Genomic DNA, 12,751 nt, shown 5'->3' on the forward strand with positions numbered 1-12,751 from the left:
AACTTATGCTCTTAGGAAGTCAAATCACTGAAAATCCCAATGAGCACTGCAAACGTAACTCTTATTGGCCCATTTTGTCTTATTTGCTTGTGTATTTATCCAAAAAATCAAACAAACAATGCTGTACAATGTTTAATGAGCTGTTTTTCTTGTATTTTTTCTTGATTTTATACTTAGACTCCATTGCTATCACATTACCTAGATGAATTACTATGCTTTTTTTGTTTAATTTGTGTGACTTCCATTAAGGTGTTATAAAGGTAAAAGCACACATTACAAGAACAATGCATCAGGTTTAAAAATAGTTGAGTTCTGCAGAGGCTAAAATCAGGGAAGTATGTGGTTTGGTTGATTGTAAAGGAAACTAAATGTCAGATCTGTTCAATCATTTTATTTTCATTTAAACTCTGAATAAGCTACAAATGATTACTTAGAGCCAGAGACTGTAAATCATGCAATAACCCTGAGTATAGTTGCTGAAATGTTGGACTTTCCCTTTAATAGAAAGCTACTGAATGTATGTTAGCTAATCTAATAAGCAGAATAAGCAGTATTGTTGTGGATCTGTTTTGTAGATTTATTTTACACTAAATAAATGAGATCACATGACTGTCAGATTATTGTGGTGCATTCTTGTTCATGTGTTTTTTTTGTACTTTGAAAGAGTTCCTCATAAATCTGCTACAAACATTAACTGAGGACTGATTGCCATTTTGAATTTTCCCAAATTTTTACAGAATATATAAATGTATACTTTTTGACGAGGTCCTGACAAAGTGTAGCAAAAGTAAAGACAAATCAATGTACTCTACTCACAGAAAACAAGTGACAAAAGTCATGACATACAATTTAGGACAAGAACAGGTATCACTGAGTAAATTGTTAGAAATTGATAAGGAAAATAGGATAGTGGTTGTAGCCAAACTACAATCATTATCACCATTTAAGCAGAAAAACATGATACTTTCTGGATAAAAAAATGGCATACAGTTTGCCTCTTGAACAGGAACATCAAGATATATGTGCACTGGAATCATTGAAAAACTAACATTCCCTGATACTAACAAACCTGCCTAATTATTTTATAAATACCAAACAAGTAAGTGAAAACCCCTCAAATAATCTAATTTACATTCTGGCTTTGTAGCTGAAGGGTTTTGCATATTTTATGGGAGAAGGGATCAAACTGAAGGACAGCCTAATTGATAAAAGGGTTGTTTTTTATGTCAAGTCAAGTAAAAATTCTAGATATTAGAATACCTGATAACTAAGACAAACCGGGATTTTCCCGTCATGATTTGTTTGAAAATAATATTTTATTTCCTACAGTAGGGCATTTTCTTCTTCATACTAAAAATACCACTGATTGAAATTAAATCACTCTGAAGTACGTTTTTACCTTTTATATCGCTTTTGTTTTTGTAGTTTCAGCCTTTAGCCATGGGGTGTCGCTGCAGTTAAACCTCCGTCGGTTTTAAACTTCCACCGGAAGTCTTCTCGGTCTCTTCTACCAGGCCGATCCAACATGGTGGGTGATAATTTCACGTCTTTCTGTTTTATCTATATCAATCCTTCCTTTTTAACTCTTTATTCATCCTGATAGTCATATTGATAAACGCCGGAATGCTGAAGCTTGCGATTCACCGCAGTATTGACATTAGATTATATAATTTAAGATGATTATAGTCAGTTAAACCTAGCCGCCGTTAGTCTGAATGAGCCTCGGGTTCAGACGTAGGCGAGGCCGCAGGTATCAGGTTCTTACTTTTGTGTTTAACACCGGCTTGTAATGTGGATAAATCAAAGTTGCGGGAGTGTTTCGGTGTACCGCGGAGACAGCTTGCTTGGTACCCCGGACAGAGTAGCCGGAGTGGGGATCAGACCTGGATCTGTGCTGCGGAGGAAGTCTCTCGGTTTCATGTGAAAAAGTGTAAAACGTGCCGTGTTAGAACGTCCTATGTCCTGTCAGGTTAGATAAAAGCTACTGCACTGGTATTAAAAGATCTCAGAAATTTATTTGAGGATTTGAAGCTGTTTTATTTCAAACTGAGCTGCTTTTTTAAATGTTTTTCCTGATGCAACCTTACAGATTACAGCAAGATGATATGGTTTATATGCAGCTATTTCGGCTAATTTTTTGAAAATTACAGAGTTTATGAAGTTAAAAGGCCGAATAACATGCTGTCATTTTAAAAAGATCTTGAAACAAACTGGATTAGAAACTCGGAAGCATTATTTCGGATTGATATAAGTATCAGGAAGAGATGCTCCCATCATGCTTTGTGCCTACAGTTTAACCTGTAGGGGGCAGTATTATTATCTATAGTCTGCAGGTAGAAATGTTCTGAGGTCAACTGATTCTGAGAAAACTGCATGATGTGCCGGTTTTGTTACTCCTTAGTGATCTGAACATGCATTTAATTAAAAATGTGAAGGAATAACACAGGAGTCTTTTCCAACATGTCTTCCTAATCACCAAATCTAAAATCTTTGCACCTGCAGGGACGAGTCAGGACCAAGACGGTGAAAAAGGCCGCCAGGGTCATCATCGAGAAATACTACACCCGGCTGGGAAATGACTTCCACACCAACAAGAGGGTGTGTGAGGAGATCGCCATCATCCCGAGCAAGAAGCTCCGCAACAAGATTGCCGGGTGAGTTAGCGGATCGTAGCGTGACGGTCAGATTGTAGCACGGTGGAGGACAGGAGGAGCTAAGAACCAGAGTGCGTTTGCTCCTGCAGGTATGTGACACATCTGATGAAGAGGATCCAGCGCGGTCCCGTCAGAGGAATCTCCATCAAGCTGCAGGAGGAGGAGAGAGAGAGGAGGGACAACTACGTTCCAGAGGTCAGTGAACGCATCGTTAGAAATGTTGCTGGTGATTCAGGCGTTTTGTTTTTGTTGGAGCTGTTCCGGATTTTTTTTCTCTGGTTGTCAGTCTACATCTCAAATGTCCAGACTTGGATTTGAGCTACTAATTTTACTGCTTTTTTTTTTTTTTTTTTTTTCTTTGAAATGATGGAAAATCTTGTGGACTGTTTACTTTCAGTGTCTTCCATAATATGACAGAAAAAGTCTAAATGTGTGAAAAGACATCAGTTTTTCCAGACTGAAATCTCTGTCCTGTTGTCCAAGTTAGTTTTCTAAAATTAATTTCATAACAAACTGGAGAACAAGGCCATTGTTTTATTTCATATTGAAGAAAACATCGTGAACTTTGCTTCTTTTCCTAAAATTGGTTTGGAAAAGTGTGCAATTTGATTTCTGTGTTTTCCAGTTCTGGATAATTAAGGGAGAATTTACGTCCTTTCTTTCCTTCCTTGTCTCCTTTCTTTCTTATTCCCTTACGGCTCGTTTTTACGTCCTTTCCTCTGCCATTATTTATTTCCTTCCCTTCCTCCTTTCTTGTCCTTCCACTTCTTTCTTTGTCCTCCTTTCCTTTACTCTGTTTTCTCCTTCTTACCTCCATGCCTTTTGTCCTTTATTCCCTCCCTTCTTTTTGAAACTCATTTTTCATGTCTTTCCCTCTTTTAACATCTACAACATGTCGGCCTGATTCCCTGTAAGTCCATTCCTTTAGATTTATGCTGCTGGTTTCTGTCTGGTATCTCTGCTCCTGCAGTAAAGGGGCTCCTGTATCGAAAGTGATCATGGCATGTGTGTTGCCAGGTCATTGATACTACAGGTACATCAACCTGGGAGCATTTCCCGTGTTTGAAGGACTTCCTGTTCCTCTTGAACCCTGGCGCTACCATACAACATTTTAACTGTCAACGTTAAAAACAGCTGAGAAATGTGGCATTTTTACTTTCTTAGGATTTTAATTAGAGAAACTAATGATTATTTAATCATCACGATTAATCGGATTCTGCATATTTTTTAACTACGTAACTTCTTTTATGTATATATCCTAGAAATGCATTAAAAGATGCAAATAAATAAATTCCTATTTTAAATGAAAAACATTAACATTTTCACAGCATTACTTCAGTAAACACTTTATTATTTGTAACAAAGGATGCGTCTGCAGTTAAAAAATACTTCTAATATCTCAGGCCTTTCTGCTTGAATTAATATCAGTACTATAGAGATGATCTGTTATTTATTGATTAACTGATTAATAATTGGATAGCAAAAAGTGCTTAATAGATTTTCAATTTTTACAGATTTGCGAAGCTAAAACTTCAGCTTGAACGTTCTGGATTGAACATATTTACAGAAAAGGATTTTTTTTTTCTTTTTAAATGCAAATTGTTTATATTTTTTGTACAGTTTTGGTTTAATTTCTGCTCTGAATATTTAGTTTTTTCATCAGTTGTTGAATTGTAAAATCTAGTTAATGATTTATCAGTTAATAAATTAGTTGACAATAATTAAATAATTAATCAGGATTAATTGTTTCAGCCCTGTGTGAAGCGTTTCACTGTTCATGGCCGGTTTTAAGGCTTCAGATCCTGCAGATCTGCGTTGTGACCGTCTGCTTTCCGTTTACCTGTGCAGGTGTCTGCTCTGGACCAGGAGCTCATCGAGGTTGACCCTGACACCAAGGAGATGCTGAAGCTGCTGGTGAGTTTCCACGCTTGCCTTTTTCTGGGTCTCTGTTGGTTCTGGACCGGATGAGTTAAAAGGAAATAAAAAAAACTCCCAGAAGATTAAAGGTGCCTCTGTAAGAAGTTGGCGTTTGGCGGCACTGAGGGATCGTCGGGTCGTTTCTGAGGGATCGTCGGGTCGTTTCTGAGGGATCGTCGGGTCGTTTCTGAGGGATCGTCGGGTCGTTTCTGCGCTCGTTAGCAACATCACAGACAGAAAGTCGAGGGTTTGGATCAGAACCTCTGACAACTTTCTGTGACGTCCGCGTGGAGATAACGACCCAGGATCTTTCATTACTGATTATCTAATGGCTGTTGCCGTGGTTACAGAGAGAACTGTTTTTCTCTTGTTTCTGACTGGGAAAAACCTACTGGATCCAGTTAGCTCCCAGTTAGATGCATTCAGAAAGGCTGAAGCTGTGAGATTAAGGCAGAGAAACTTAAATAATCCTTCAGTGATCGCTGGTTGGACTGATTCATCTGGTGTCATATTGTAATCAGATTAGGATTAATTAGATATATTTACATACGCTGCCTAAAGTGACGCTTTTTTTCTTTTTCTGAAGTGAAATCTGAACAAATTTATTTGATTTAGGTCATAAATACTAAAATTATTAGCATTTGCTAAATAATGAGAGAAAATGTCAGATTTATTTCTAAATTTTTTCAGAAACACAACTAGGCGTGCCACGGTAACAAATGCTGCTGGATGATAAATTGTCCCAGAAGTTATTGCGATAAACGATAATATTGTTGTTTCGGAACCATCTTTAAGTTATATAATGGTACTGATATAATAATGCAAGAACAGATTCTAAAATATTTTTGTATTTTTATTTTATTTATTTCAAACAGGTTTTTTAAAAAACTGAAGATCAGTAAATTTTACATTTTAATGAACATATAACAGTCGAACTGGAAGACATTTTATTATATTTATTATAGACGTAATAAAATACAAACTTTCTTACAAATGATTCAGAAAGTGCAATTAGGAATTAAAAATATAATATAAAATAAATATATTATATTTCACTCTGAGCACAAAGCATAGAATTAGTCTGAATAGATCTGCCCTTATGGATCGAACTCATCACCAATATCCAATCTAGAATTTTTTCAATATTGTTGCATCTCTAGAGAAAAGATGTTTGTCTCTCTTTGTTCTGTGTTTGTCTCTTCTGGTTTCAGCTGTAAACGTGGTTCAGTAATGATCTAAAATGAGGTTAGGAGCAGATTATTTCTAGTGAATTTGTTTTGTCCGCCTGTATCGAAAGGTGGTGGCAGCGTCTTCGTAGCTGCTGTCATTTATTACTACAGGCAGATCAAACCGAGAGCTTTCCCGTGTTTGAAGGATCACTGGTTCCTGTCAGACCCTGATGCTCTCGGACAAATCCTGTCCCAGGAAAACCGCTCACCTGTCCACGTCTCTCACCTGTCCACGTCTTCTCTCTGTCTTCCTGCAGGACTTCGGCAGTCTGTCCAACCTGCAGGTCACCCAGCCACCTGTCGGCATGAACTTCAAGCAGCCCCGAGGAGTCTAGATGTCTGTAAACTTTATTCCTAATAAAATCCGTTTGGGACAAAAAAAGCCTTGGCTGTGCCGGACTTCTGATTTATGAAATTGTTTCACTGGAATAAATTTGGATGGAGTTTGAATCCTGTCACTTCTAAGATCTTTGAATTGACGTCTTCAACTAGATTCAGTACGTTTTATTAAAACTTTTAAGCAAACCTGTTAGTTTTTTTTAGTGTAGCCAGTGAGGCTGGGCGATGAATTGATTTTATTGATTGTACTTTTGGTTTTTGAAGATTAAATCTTGTTTTTTCACCAATGAACTCCTTGGGTTTCCGTAGTTCAGTGATGTCATTGTGACCAGAGCCGCCATCTTGTTTCACAAACGTTTATTACAGCTTGTTTGTTTGGACTTTGAATTCAGGTTAATTTTATGACAGAGTATCAGGGCCAGGCTACAATTTAATTTTATTAATTAGAGGGGAAAAGTTTAAATATTTCAAGAATACAGTCGAAATAACATGAGAATAAAGTTGTAATTTTAGAATAAAGTAGTTTTACATACAAAAACATCAACATGAAAAACACTTAAATTATGAATTAATTTAATTCATAATTATTAATTATGAATCTTGTGAAGTTATACTTTATAAGTTTTACAGATACTAAATAAAAATACTTAACTTTTATCAAATTATAATACAAGGACTGTATAATTGAGCTTTTTTCAATTTTAAGATGTTTTTTTATTTTTACTAATATTGTGACTGTTTCTCAATTAAATGATCATCAGAGAAGGAATGATTGAAAAGAAATTCACTTTTTGAAAATGTTTTCTATATTTTTTCTTAAAACAAGTGAAAAAAAATTGCTTCTGGTATGGAAAAATTAGTTTATTTTGAAACCATATCGCCCAGCCCTAATAACCAGTTAAAATTCTGTTTTTACCCAGTTTTGTGGATTATAAAATGAAGTGGAGTCTCACTTTACAGCAAAAACATCTTTAATGCAGAACACACACTGATTCCACACTGAAGGCTCGTTATATGGAGCCTGGATGTTTGTCTTTCTAATGGAAACTTTACAGCTTTACAATGCACTCTTGATGGCGTGTTTTGGCTCATAAGCACTTCAGCAGGAAGAAGTTGCAGAAAGCTCCTCTGGGACAGTCGCACATCTTCCCAATCCGAGATCCTTTCCTGACGGCGCAGTGCTCCCCGAGGTCACACTGAACACAGGAAGAAATAAAGAGTCGGGTCTTGTGTTGAACACCTGAATAATGACGGTTAACGATGGATCTGATTTATCATACAGATCTGAGAGCTAATCGTCATAGGGAATGCAAGACATTCACTTTTCATGGTGGAATAATAAAGCGTTCAAAGGAAATTATTTTATAAAGCAAAGAATTAGGTCCTCAAGTTTTAATTTTTTGGGATTTCTTAAAAATCTAATCCAGATTAAAGATGCATAATATATCCACGTTAACCTTGTATCAGTTTATGTTGGTCAGAGAAAAACCGTAGTGTTCCGATAAGATAAAAACGTATTGTTACCGTTTATTTCTGCCGGGTGTCTTAAATTCATGTATCTAAAATTAAGACCTTAAAATATCTTAAATTAGGAAAAATATAAGTTGGCCTTAAATTTTTTTTAAATTTTGTCATAGCAAAACTATTTAATCTTGCATAATATGTTTTTTTCTTGTGCGACTTTTCTGTCAGGCAAAAGTTTAAGCCACCCGCAGACATTTTCATTACGTTCTGTGTTTTATGCTTCCGCTAACTAGCTGCAAGCTAGCTGGCTTTTGCTGTAACGGAGGAAAATACATTTTCGAACGCAATCACGTTGTAACGTGATAATTATATTGTTTAATAGTGTTTAAAAATGTATCTTCCTAAGTGACAGCAATACACTTCTGTTAGATTTAATTTGTAATGGCCTTAAAAAGTCTTAGATCTGACTTGGTGAAACCTGAAGAAACTGTTCTGAACGAGGTCGGCCATTTTGTTTCGCAATGTTAATTAGATGGCCTAAGGGACTTACCCCAGAGGGAGAACTGTTGATTAGATGAATTGAGAATATTTTTGTAGCCAATTTTAAATAAATTTCAGGTTGTTTAAACACCAGTGTCCATCTTTGCATGGAACACTTAAGTTACAGATAAAAAAAATAAATAAAATAGGATAAATAAGATTGAATGGCACAATTAGCAGTATCTGCTCTAAATTCAACCCCTTCAGCTGTCCAGATGGTCAAGTTTGATGCTTTCAGGGTAAAAGTTTTAGGGTCTGACGAGACAAAGATTTGAGCTGATTATCCTCAAGCCTGGTGGTGGCTGCATCACCCTGTGGGTCTGTTTCAATATCAATGGTACTGGTGCATTTCAAAGCGCAAAGTCTTCACCTAACCGCTAATCTACAGTTAGTTCAACGTTGGACAGAGGTGGATGTTGCAACAAGGCAATGATCCTAAGCTGGTTTAAGACTGGATAAAGTAGAACTAACATTTAGCTTAAATGTTAGCTTCCTGAAGCACTCAACTCTGTTGAAAACTGATGAATTATGGTTAATTAATCAGTTTAGCCATCACACCAAGAGCAGAGGTCAAATATCCACCCAGAATGAAGCTATTTTATTAGCTAGCTAAAGCTTGGATAATTTTAACACTGACTGGATTTGATCAAATCCATAAATTGTGCACTCAACTTTTGTCTTTAAAGTTGTTATCCAGTCATTCCACATTGGAAAAAGAACGGCTCACATTCAAAGTCATTAAAAGACCAAAATTAATCACAATTGTGCTGATGATGTTTAGCTTTAACACATCAAATCTAAAACTTTACAAATTAGAAGTAAACAGAGCAGGGAAACCTGGACATAACCTGAGGTATTAAATAATTATTCAAATCATTTTTCCTTCATGAAAGTGACTGACATATTCATAAAAACAAAAAACTATTTAATATTATTAGTTTTTAATTTTAAAATCTATGCTTTTACGCCATCTACTGGCAAAATTGCGCCATTGCAACTGGTTGAACCAATATTTGTTGACTTTTTCCCCAGATTGCTTTTAATAATAAGTCTGTTGCGACGTTCTGGATTCTTTTGTCAACAATATTTCAGTTTTAGTTGTACACTGAAAATTTATGAATATATTTCAAGTTGAGAAAAGGTTCAGGAGAGACTCACAGAAGGAACCTGTCCGTATTTCTTCTCCCAGGGATTGATCCTCTTTGTCTGCAGCTTCTCCAGAACTTCATGCAGCGCTCCGAGCTGACAAGAAAAGACAAGAAAAGTGAAACTGCAGAAGCATTAAGGCAATAAATGCTGGGTTCAGGAGGGTTTATGACTAGAAAGATGCTTCTTTCTTGGAGTCATAAAATAAAATTTTATTATTTTCACCAATTTACAATGTATTTGAAAAAAAACTTTAAACATATTTCTAAATAATACAATTAAAAGTGTTTATAATTATACTTGTTCTTTAAAGACTTTTACCTATTTATTTAATGCATTTTAAATATATATTTTAATGCTTTTTGCTTTAGAAATTAAGAATTTAAGATATTTAGACAAATAGAAACATAATTAAAAGATAGAACATTACTTAATATATACAATATTCTTATGATTGGAAGTAATAATAATATTTTATAAAGAAATGGCTCAGGCAGATAATCTGTGTAGGGAGCAAAACATTAATAAAAGCAAATGAATTATCAAAAACTATATTAATTTTGTAGTCCTTTTACACTATTGTATATAATATTTTGAGAGATCCTTATTTCTTATCAATAAAAAATATTAATTAAAGAGAAATATTTTTGCTAGTTTTGGGACATAAAATAATAATATAATAAAAAAAATGACTATAAAAAGGTAGTTTATAATACCTGAAAACATGTGATATCAGTCTTTGCGACTCATAAGTTTATTTTTAATGTATCTATTTTTTGGGAGGGGCTCACCAGTCTGTTGGAGTTGCGGTAGTCCTGCACTTCTCTCTCGTCCCTCTCGGCTTCCGTCGAGCCGGCCGGACACAGAACCGACAGTAGCGCCGCGCACAACACAGCACGCGCCCACATGCCGACAAAACAACAAATAAACAAGCAAGCAAATAAACAAGCAAAGTGCGGGAAAGTTAAAGGTCAGATCGCGAGTTGACTTCACCTTCCTCTACCTGTGTCTCACGCACTGAATGCCGCGCGCTCCGCACCGCGGGGCATCTTTGGACCCCCTCATGACGTCATTAACATGACGTAGAGGCTGTGTGTTGTTTTTGTTACATTAATTCAAACACTTTGACTTGTGCCTAAATCTAAGCACTAGTTGTTGTTTTTTTTTATTATTATTTGAAAACCTCTCAAGAGAAAACGCAGGAGAAGAAACAGAATGAAGATGAGCTTCAGGGAAATAACCTGGGTGTAAATATTCTACAGAAAGACAGCAATCCAGACATAATCCTAGGGATTATTTCACTTCTAAATGATATGACAAGCTTGCAGAGTCAGGTGGTTGTGTGACACAACAATACCAAGATGGACAGGAATAAGCAATTAGAGCAGAACAGAAAAGAATAGAAATATAATTTACTGTCCCACATAGGAGAAATGCAGCTTAAGGTAAAAAGATTCACAAACTAACATAAAAGAAAATAACTCAGGTGTTGCAAAGATATAATCAAAGTCCACATGCTGCTAATGGGAGCTTTGCAGAAGTAAATGTCTGTCCTAAAATGCTTCTAATAGTCGTGAATGCTTTTAATTAGTTTCAAATTAATTAACTTAATTTGCGTCACTCAAGACATTTGCAAAATTAATTGTTCATAGCTGCTGCACACAAATGGAAAAAAAGCTGAAATCTTTGGTGCAGCAACATGTTGTCCTCCCTGATTAGCATCAGACTGATCCTCTGAAGAAGCAGCTTGTTTATGAATGAACCAGTCAGCTTTCAGAAATTTAGACACATTACTTCTCAGACACTTTCTGCGATGAAACAAACATATTCAACTCCCTTCTTATATAACAAACTTTGAAACAGTGTAAGAGACGTGGCAGTCACTTTCTGGCTGCAGCACTTCTATTTATATTTCCCATCAGTTTGCTGGGATAAAGGTATTACTGTCGGCGCGGTTCATCCAAACACAACTTAAACCCTTCTGACAGTCAGAGGAGCTGCATCTGAAAATCCTCGCCTCTCTCGTCGTAAACAAACCGGAAACTGGAGGATGTGTCAGTCTGTTGATCGCACCTCATTCATCACTGTCACAGTGTGACGACAATTAGCTTTACAGGACAAAAACACTCAAAATATAGTCAGAGACAAAGTTACAGAATACTTCTAGATAAGTTGTGCATTTACAACCTTTCTTTGTTTGTCTCAAGTCCAGTTTGTCTTCATGACAGACACACTCAGGTTCACTGTATTTATTCAAACAGGACAGAAAATCAACATCTGTCCAGCAGTTTCTGTCCCCAAGCATTAAATAAAATACAGTAAATAATCCTAAATAAACTACAGAGCAAGAGAGTGGTTAGGTGATCTGAGCCACTGAACCGCCATCTTGGTAGGCAATTGCAGTACAAAGCATAGATGAACCATGGCTTTGAGACCAACAAAAAGAAAGTACAAGGAAAAAATAAAAAGTTTATATTGTTTATAAGTTAGATAGGACCTGGACGAAAGCTAGTTCTAAGCTTGTGACTTGTTTATTGTTGTCATAGCAACCCCATAGTAACTGCTGTGACAGTTAGTTACCAACCAAGATGGCTGTCAGATGCAAAGTTCCCCAAAGTGTGACACATGAGAAGTATGAACATCACCAGTTGGGTTTGGAGGTCTTAGGCATTAATGTAGAGGAACCCTATTGATTTCCACACTCTATGCTGGATTTACGGGTATGCTGGATAGTCAGAACACTTGTTATTGACGTCAATCTGTGACGTGTAAATCGGGCTTTGACTTTGCCAACCGAGGATCACGTGACCAGCTGAGCCAATCAGATTGGTAAGTAAAAGCAATAACCTGTTAAGCCAATCACCTGCCTCTGGCATTTAATTGATGTATTGCTTTTACTCTGTTTTGTCATTTGTGTTGTCGTTCTTGTACGACAACACATATATAGCACTGTTTTAAAGTGCTATATAAATAAATTTGACATTGACATTGACAACAACTCATCCTCCTCCACCCCGCAGTTTCCTCCCTTACGCCTCCTGCGGGAAGGCTAAAAAGGAAAAGGGGCTACGTTCAAATACTCTATGGAAGTAGGACTGTGACGTCACCTGCATCTGATCGATTCTGCTGGTCACGTGATCCTCGGTTGTCAAAGTCAAAGCCCGAATCATACGTCACCGATGACGTCAATGACCGACAGAAGCAGAGTCCTTGAATGTAGGTCCTCTGCCATCATTTGGTCACTAGACTTTTTGTCTTTTTGTCTTGCAGGCTGACGTTTGTAAGAACGAACCTGGACAGGATAGTAGAGGATAGAATAGGTTCTCCTTTCTTTCTTTTCCCTCCCTCTCCGTCTATCCCTCTATCTTTTTGGACGGAGGTTTTAGCATAGACTGAAGATGAGGGTTCGTTCGCAAGTGTTGGCACACGAAACGAAAAAGAAAGGCATAAGTACTGAGGCCG

At 36.6% G+C, this 12,751-nt stretch overlaps 2 protein-coding genes and 1 long non-coding RNA gene across 3 annotated transcripts; 1 reads left to right on the forward strand and 2 right to left on the reverse strand.

The window, feature by feature from the left end:
* Window positions 1–1,434: 1,434 nt before the first annotated feature.
* On the forward strand, window positions 1,435–6,250 carry LOC103148647 (40S ribosomal protein S17). The gene is made up of 5 exons (XM_007567512.2): window positions 1,435–1,528; window positions 2,503–2,654; window positions 2,744–2,849; window positions 4,503–4,568; window positions 6,058–6,250. The coding sequence occupies exons 1-5, from the start codon at window positions 1,526–1,528 to the stop codon at window positions 6,133–6,135; spliced, it is 405 nt and encodes a 134-aa protein (XP_007567574.1). The 5' UTR covers window positions 1,435–1,525; the 3' UTR covers window positions 6,136–6,250.
* Window positions 3,529–12,744, reverse strand: LOC107838075 (uncharacterized). Its single transcript, XR_001664135.1, has 4 exons — window positions 12,533–12,744; window positions 12,323–12,324; window positions 11,114–11,121; window positions 3,529–3,539 (listed from the first exon to the last, which is right to left on the reverse strand). It is a non-coding gene; the product is annotated as an uncharacterized LOC107838075 (long non-coding RNA).
* On the reverse strand, window positions 7,098–10,321 carry LOC103148648 (cocaine- and amphetamine-regulated transcript protein-like). The gene is made up of 3 exons (XM_007567513.2): window positions 10,081–10,321; window positions 9,302–9,385; window positions 7,098–7,335 (listed from the first exon to the last, which is right to left on the reverse strand). The coding sequence occupies exons 1-3, from the start codon at window positions 10,195–10,197 to the stop codon at window positions 7,228–7,230; spliced, it is 309 nt and encodes a 102-aa protein (XP_007567575.1). The 5' UTR covers window positions 10,198–10,321; the 3' UTR covers window positions 7,098–7,227.
* Window positions 12,745–12,751: the final 7 nt, after the last annotated feature.

The sequence above is a fragment of the Poecilia formosa genome, unplaced genomic scaffold, assembly GCF_000485575.1.
Source record: "Poecilia formosa unplaced genomic scaffold, Poecilia_formosa-5.1.2 Scaffold209, whole genome shotgun sequence".
Classification (NCBI taxonomy): Eukaryota; Metazoa; Chordata; class Actinopteri; order Cyprinodontiformes; family Poeciliidae; genus Poecilia; species Poecilia formosa.